Source organism: Sinocyclocheilus anshuiensis, unplaced genomic scaffold (genome assembly GCF_001515605.1).
Source record: "Sinocyclocheilus anshuiensis isolate Anshui unplaced genomic scaffold, SAMN03320099.WGS_v1.1 scaffold769, whole genome shotgun sequence".
Lineage (NCBI taxonomy): Eukaryota > Metazoa > Chordata > Actinopteri > Cypriniformes > Cyprinidae > Sinocyclocheilus > Sinocyclocheilus anshuiensis.
Window position 1 is genome coordinate 407033 of NW_015539878.1, and position 8320 is coordinate 415352.

Sequence of the window (8320 nt, forward strand, 5' to 3'; positions counted from 1 at the left end):
AGAGAAAGTCTTCACTGCTTTAAAGCTCAAGGCCCATGTTTATGATATTACTGCAGATCCAGAATCCTAAAGCAGAACCTCACTGCCAGTTTGTTTATATAAAGGCAAATGACAGGTGTCGTTTATGGGAGTGGCCGAGAATTACATAAGCATCAGCTACAGTCATAAACAATATTTACGGATGTTTACGAGAATTTAACTTTGTTAATGAGCATGTTATCCCCCATCCTACTTTACTCAAGTATACAATCAGTAATAAAATAAACAAATTATGAGCAATAGGACAAATAAACACAATACAACAGAGACAAGTTAAATAGTGCTTTAAGTTTTTTCAGGTAGGCCTAGTATTCAAGAAATGCTACAGAAGTCAAATCAAGACATCAAATATTAAAATAAAAAATGTAGGCAACACTGTTTGCATTGAATAGGCTACAAATGTTATTCTGTAAAGAGCAGTGAGTGATTTTCTCTTTTCTTTTGTTTGATATACTTTAAATGACACAGAGAGCAGCAGGTATAGTAGGCTGTCACTTTAAGACCTAACCCAGCAGGCACAGTTCCAATATATTTATACACATTCGATCTTCTCCTAACTTTTTACCGATTGTGTTTGTGCAAATACATAAACACAGAGTAGTTTCTAATTTCGTCATATCTCATCCTCTCTCTAACTCATTGATAAGCAGGCCTATGCTGTTACATTTACATACAAAAATCTTTAAATTGAAACTTCATCATCATATCGACAAATCCGACTCTGCGCCTCCCAGAAGTGCTCTCATGCCCAACACTTTGAATTTGAAAACCCCTGATCTAAACAGGTTTCTCAAATGCTCTGCTTGCAATTTGTCGGCTGAACAGGGAATTTTGGGCTAGTTTGGACTGTGAAGGATCCATCTGTTATATACTTTGTGTTCCGAGAAACAAAGGATGCATTTCAAGGCCGCATTTGAAGGAGCCTTTCAAATTTCCCTTAGTTATGCCACTGTGGCACATTCAGTCTATGAATGCAACCTTTGAAGGAGGGAGCCTCTGAATTGGGAAACAGCTTTTAAGTTGTGATGAAATTTTATCCAACTTTCGTTATTGCCAATGCCATGTCACAATAACGTACACTCTCAGAAATAAAGTTTTTTCACAAGGTACACTTTTGTACCTTTTAGGCACTAATATGTACCTTTAAGGTACCAATATGGACCCTTTAGGTATACCTTTTGAAAAGGTACCACCCCAGTGGGAGCTTTTTTCTGAGAGTGTATATGCTATTAAAATAGGAGATCAAGGAGAGACCACCAGCAAGCTGCTGCATTGCCTAAAAGCACCTGCACAAGCCCTTACAACAACAACATGCACTTTATTTTTATATAATTATTTAATTCCCTTCATACATCTGTGTTGTTCATGAAGTGTAACGCCTATTTTCATGTAATCCTAACCTTATATTGTGTCATGTTTATCAAAAAGTGATATTGTTATATAGGAATTAAAATAATGTAAGATTCATTTTGGATTTTCCTATCATGCAATATGGTTACATAACTGCAATTTTGAAAATTCTTTCCTAAATGCACAAAAGGAACTCAGGGAAAACATTTTGTTTACTTTTTCCCCATTTTAATCACAGAATACAATGATTTAAATTAAATTATGTTCGCTGAGGGAAAAAAAACAAAGAACATGATCACAACAGAATTTTTGCAATGGTTTGATTTCATTCTCAAAAAAAAAAGTATTTCTAAATTTGCTTCTGTAAATATGTATTCTGTCCCCTTTCCTTTAGCAAACACTGTAGACCTGTTTAATTCCCTTGTGCATAATACATAGATCTAACCCACTAAGATCAACTGCTTTTGTTTGGTGTTGTCAAAAACTTGATTTGTAACCCTGACTTGTGATATAGGCCACTAGTTGGACTGACTGACACATCTTTGCCAGTTTATAGATTTATGGGAAGTTAATATATAGGAAAAAACAAATATATGAAACAAAAATACATGAAAAATACATGGTTCATCATTTGTGCTCAGCTTTTCAATGAACTGTGGTCAGAGCATCATTTCAGTAAGAAAGCATGTGCTAAGTGAAAAAACAAAAAATGTTGCATCAGATCAAAATCACATGAAAAAGAACTAAATTCAAACAGTGAACACACTGATGTCAGAAGAGTTTGGTTCAAATATTTTCAGTGTTATAATGACAGAAAGGTTTTCCTAAACCATGGGTAGAACAGGTCATATATGATGGGGTTTATGGTTGAGTTAATGTAGCCTAACCAGACAAATGCTTCAAAGAGAACAAAAGGAGTGGAAAAGTTGATGTAGGGATCCATAGAGTTAATAAAAAATGGCAGCCAGCAAATAATAAAAGCACCCACGACCACACCAAGAGTTTTTGCTGCTTTGCGTTCAGACCGTCGAGAGCTTTTAAACGTGCTCACATTTTCTTGCTGGTTTGCCTCACCGATTGTTCTAATGTGCTTTTTTGCAACTACAAATATTCTTGCATACAGTCCAATCATGACAGAACAAGGCAAGAAAAAGGTTAAGTAATGTGTCTAAACTGACCACAATGCATTGAAAAGCAAAGTACAACTTCCCATACAGTATATTGATTCAATATATTCCTCCAGTCCTTCCACATTTGCTTTTGAGTACACTAAGCCATAAGAATACAATGCAGCCATGCTCCAACTTATCATCACCATGACCCATGCGACAGGTATGGTTATTCTTGTAGGATACAGAAGCGAACAGAACTTTCAAATACCTTTTAAATGGAACTAATGGTACATTTTTTTATGTATTAGTATGTACCTTTAAGACGAGGGTGTCAAATTCAGTTCCTGGAGGGCCACTGTCCTGCAGAGTTTTGCCAACCCTAATCAAACACACCTGAACCAGCTAATCAAGGGCCGTATCCAAAACCGCATACTTCCCAACTATACAAGTGAAAAACAGTATGTGACAAAAGAAGTGTCACATTCATACTACACACATTCATACTATATAGAACGTATTCTTTTTTGCAGTTGTGAAGTATTTACATATTCAAAAAAGTACCTACTCAAGAGATTATGCGATTTTGTATACAGCCAAGGTTCTCGCGATTACTAGAAACTTCCAGGTGTTTTGGAGCTGGTTAGAGCTACACTCTGCAGGACAATGGCCCTCCAGGCAGGGGCGGATGTTACCTTGCTTGTTTGTACCTAACCCTAACCTAACCCTAACCCTAACCCTAACCCTAACCCTAACCCAAACTGCAGTTTTTGTCCCTTTTTTTCTTGACAAGAAATGCATTTATTAAAGGCACAAAATGTAAGAAAACATGGAAACACCAAAGACGCTTTAATATGTTATGCGTTTTTATAGACCGGTGACGGCCGCGCAGAGTAGCATAATAACAGAACTTTCAAATGTATCTAGTATGATAAAACAGCGCTGCTTTTTCCCAACACATACACACGACGGGAAGGATTGGAAGCGGTTGACTGTGGCATAATAAAAGCTCCGCTGCATTTGAGCCGTGTGTCACGCTCGTTCAGCGGCCGCGTTTCGCTTCGACGGCTTTCAGCCTCACCCTGCTTCATTCTACTACGTTAATAAATCATTAGCTCATCCATGAACATTATTTCTGCTCGAGTCCCGTCGGATTGCATCGGCTGTGGGGACGAAGACGACAACTCCCATGATTCACGGCGTCATCAAACTATGCCTTTGTCTATTTGTTTATTTTGAATACGCGCCCTCTAGCGGCAAAAATGATATATTGTGCCTTTAAGGCACGGAACCACTGTATCTCTTTATGACCACATCAAACAGGAGACTTTTCAGACGCGTACTTCAACTTCGCCTCAGCACCAGGCGCAAGTCAAACAAGCGCAGAAATTAAAGGGTTCAAATGATGCGATTTCAATTTTTCCTTTCTCTTTGGAGTGTTACAAGCTCTTGGTGCATAAAGAAAATCTGTAAAGTAGATATTCTTTATAAAAGTTAAGAGTCAACCACACCTACCTAAAACGGCTCGTTCTAACACGCCCGGGTTTTGAGAACCAGAACCAAGCTGACTGAGCAATAAAGCTATAGTGAGCCCCTTTATTAAAATACCTGGAGGTGGGGAATAATACACACATTGTTATATTCACTCAGCATTACTTGATCTAATTCACAAATATCTCAATTACAATTTAGTAGAAATGAATTGTATTCAGTTGTGTCTTAGGCACTAAAACAGTCCAATACTTTATAGTCAATCACATTTTTATATTGAAATAATGAAGATTTCTGTGCCACCCCAGACTGGTTGCTGGCCCCTCCCTGGCCACTGGCTCCGCCATTGCCTCCAGGACTGGAGTTTGACACATGTGCTTTAAAGGCACTAATGTACCATCTACGGATAAATCAGATATAAATATGTACCTTTGGGCTTTTGTAGTTTAGGGTACTGCCCAGTGACAGCTTGTACTTTTTTTCTGAGAGTGTACTGGTTTGTCCAAAAAAAATTTGGTTGAAAAATTAACCTTCAGTCTTATTTTTGCCCTGAACATTAAAGATGTCTTGGGCCCAATTCATAAACCTCCCCTTTAAAACAACAATAACAACAGAAAACAATATACACATTACATTTTTTCCACTTTATCAAGGTAACAGTGTATGTGTAAACTACAATTTACATCTTCAGCCTTATAATCTAATTTAAAAAATCTGTGGAACCGAACACATGAGCAAAGATGGCAGCAAAAAGATCATGTATTTCAAAGCAAATACCACTGAGAGGAACAAAAACACAAAGGGATGACTTTCTCCTGGACGGCTTTTAAAGACCTTCTTTGGCTGGAAAGAAATAATGTATAAAAACCTATATGAAATATACCCTAAGCTTCAGCATACCGCTTTTGTACACTAAAAACTGAATAAAATATACATTTTAAAAATGTTTGAATCATCAAATCAGATTTCAAGTTTTTCCATCATTCGCATGCAATGTGTATTTAACATCAGAAGTGTGCCAGAGATCTGATTTTAGATCACCATTTAATTTTGCACAGATTAAGCATCTGATTTTACACTTTTTTTATTTATGTGATTTGCAAAGGTTACAAAGTATCAATGTGCTGCACATATGAAATGGAATCAAACAGTGAAGACACTTATATCAGATGAGTTTGGTTCAAATATTCTCATTGTTACAATGAGAGAAAGAGATTTTCTAAACCATGGGTAGAAAAGGCCATATATTATGGGGTTTATGGTTGAGTTAATGTAGCCTAACCAGCCAAATGTGTCAAAGAGAACAAAAGGAGTGGAAAAGTTGATATAAGGATCCATCAAAGAGTTAATAAAAAATGGCAACCAGCAAATAATAAAAGCACCCACGACCACACCGAGAGTTTTTGCTGCTTTGCGTTCAGACCGTCGAGAGGTTTTAAACATATTCTCATTTTCATACTGGTTTGCCTCACCGATTGTTCTAATGTGCTTTTTTGCAACTACAAATATTCTTGCATACAGTCCAATCATGACAGAACAAGGCAAGAAAAAAGTTAGTAATGTGTCTAAAACTGACCACAATGCATTGAAAAGCAAAGTACAACTTCCCATACAGTACATTGAATCACTGTATTCTTCCAGTCCTTCTACATTAGCTTTTGAATACACTAAGCCATAAGAATATAATGCAGCTATGCTCCAACTTATCATGACCATGACCCATGCGACAGGTATGGTTATTCTTGTAGGATACTGAAGCGGATAACAAACAGCCTGATGTCGATCAATAGCAATAAAAATGAGATGAAAAATAGACACTGATGTGAGAAACAGGTCAAAACTTGAGTGCAGCAAACAGAAGGCATCTCCATAATACCAGCAGCCATCCACAGAACGGATCATACTGAAAGGCATGACCACCAGTCCAAGCAGCAGATCTGCTAGAGCCAGAGACATCACCAGGATGTTAGTGGGAGTCTGGAGCTGTTTGAAGTGCGCAATGGAGATGATGACCACCGAATTTCCTAGAATGGTCACAGTCATCGCAGACACCAATAGGAGATACACCACAGTCTGAGTGGAAACATGATGTGTCCCTCTAAGACAAGAGTTGTTCACTGCAGGAAAACAAAACTGAGTGAGATCGTATTCTTGTGATAAATCCATCCTCTCAGTTTCAGAAAACTAGAACCTATAAAATGCTGTTTTATTTAGTCTAGACAGGCCTTTAAATATCCTCCATCCTCTTTTCTGACCCTCCCACATCATCAAAGGGCAGCAAATGACAATCAAGCGCTCATTAAAAATTAAGAAAATATGCAGTCATAAGTTACATCATTTAAATATTCTGGTTTGTCCATTACTCATTAATTATTTATCTTATAATAGTACTGTTTAAATAAAATTGTGTAAAAGACCATATAAATGAAAGCAACACCATTTATCTCATGACAAAGATGAAAAATTTATAATTTAATAAAAAATCTCTGGAAGTGAACACCCATGATCTGAATTGCTGTCATTGAGATGAATAAGAATTAGTCCTATAGGGCTGACTACTGACACAAAGTGACAATTTGATTACAAGGTTGTGATTTGATTCAATTCTGATCTCGATTCGATTCAGTTTTGATCCACTTGGATATACATCAGGTGCAGCACAGTGTTTCTCAAAAAATCTCTAACTAATAAACTATACAGTAAACTTGTTACTATAATATTAAAGGATAAATTGAACAACTGATTTGTTTAGAAACATTTGAAGAATTAGGGTCCAAAATGCTATAAATCCATTTTGATTAATAGTTTGGGTCCAAAACACTATAAATCCATTTTGATTAATTTGAGTAAAAATGTGTTTTCTTTACCAAGAAAGTGGCAAGATGAAAACCACTATTTTCTGTTTCAAATTTTCACATAGCATCTTTATGTCACGCGGTCATGGTTGTAGAAAAGGCGCACGAAGAAGGAGTAGAAGTAAAAGAGTCTTTAATAAACATCAAGACACTTGGACCGTTGAAAATAACATTAATCCAGCACAAAGAATAGACAGAAACTGAGGCCTTATAAGGACAGGCAAACTAAGGAGCAAACGAGATGAATAATGCAACACAGGTGATCTGAATAAACGATGATTAACTAAATGAGAACAGGAGCTGAACTAAATAAGGGCAGACAGGAACTAAACAGAAACAAACACGTGACACTTTAGGTTATAATAACATTAAAAATTCAAATCCAGATTTTGATTTTCAAAGATTTATAAAAACTGATTATTTTTCCCCAAAATGCAATAAATCCATTGAATCAATATAAAAGTTATTTTTCATATTGAAACTGTTGAAAATACACAACAAAGTAAGTTGATCCACATATGACAGCCTCTGAACTTGGTCAATGCTAATCTTATTAATAGCTTACGTTTCTTCCCCACCGCAGAAACCACCAGAGGTTTATCAATGCTGTCAAAATTATTCGTTTTTTTTAGGGCTGCACGATAAATCGCATGCGATTGTCATGCGCATCTCGTCAGTAAAGCTGGTTCTGTGATTATTAGTAAATCTCCATCACCTGCTTTCAGATGGAGCAGCATTTACTACAGAGCCGTACTTCACTGACAAGCTACTACCAAGAAAGTGGCAAGATGAAAACCACTGTTTTCTGTTTCAAATTTTCACATAGCATCTTTATGTCACGCGGTCATGGTTGTAGAAAAGGCGCACGAAGAAGGAGTAGAAGTAAAAGAGTCTTTAATAAACATCAAGACACTTGGACCGTTGAAAATAACATTAATCCAGCACAAAGAATAGACAGAAACTGAGGCCTTATAAGGACAGGCAAACTAAGGAGCAAACGAGATGAATAATGCAACACAGGTGATCTGAATAAACGATGATTAACTAAATGAGAACAGGAGCTGAACTAAATAAGGGCAGACAGGAACTAAACAGAAACAAACACGTGACACTTTAGGTTATAATAACATTAAAAATTCAAATCCAGATTTTGATTTTCAAAGATTTATAAAAACTGATTATTTTTCCCCAAAATGCAATAAATCCATTGAATCAATATAAAAGTTATTTTTCATATTGAAACTGTTGAAAATACACAACAAAGTAAGTTGATCCACATATGACAGCCTCTGAACTTGGTCAATGCTAATCTTATTAATAGCTTACGTTTCTTCCCCACCGCAGAAACCACCAGAGGTTTATCAATGCTGTCAAAATTATTCGTTTTTTTTAGGGCTGCACGATAAATCGCATGCGATTGTCATGCGCATCTCGTCAGTAAAGCTGGTTCTGTGATTATTAGTAAATCTCCATCAC

General features: G+C 36.5%; 1 protein-coding gene and 1 pseudogene across 1 annotated transcript; both read right to left on the reverse strand.

The window, feature by feature from the left end:
* Positions 1-2138: 2138 nt before the first annotated feature.
* Positions 2139-4887, reverse strand: LOC107685375 (trace amine-associated receptor 13c-like; annotated as a pseudogene).
* Positions 4888-5132: 245 nt separating this feature from the next.
* On the reverse strand, positions 5133-6155 carry LOC107685383 (trace amine-associated receptor 13c). Its single transcript, XM_016481947.1, has one exon. The coding sequence runs from the start codon at positions 6153-6155 to the stop codon at positions 5133-5135; it is 1023 nt and encodes a 340-aa protein (XP_016337433.1).
* Positions 6156-8320: the final 2165 nt, after the last annotated feature.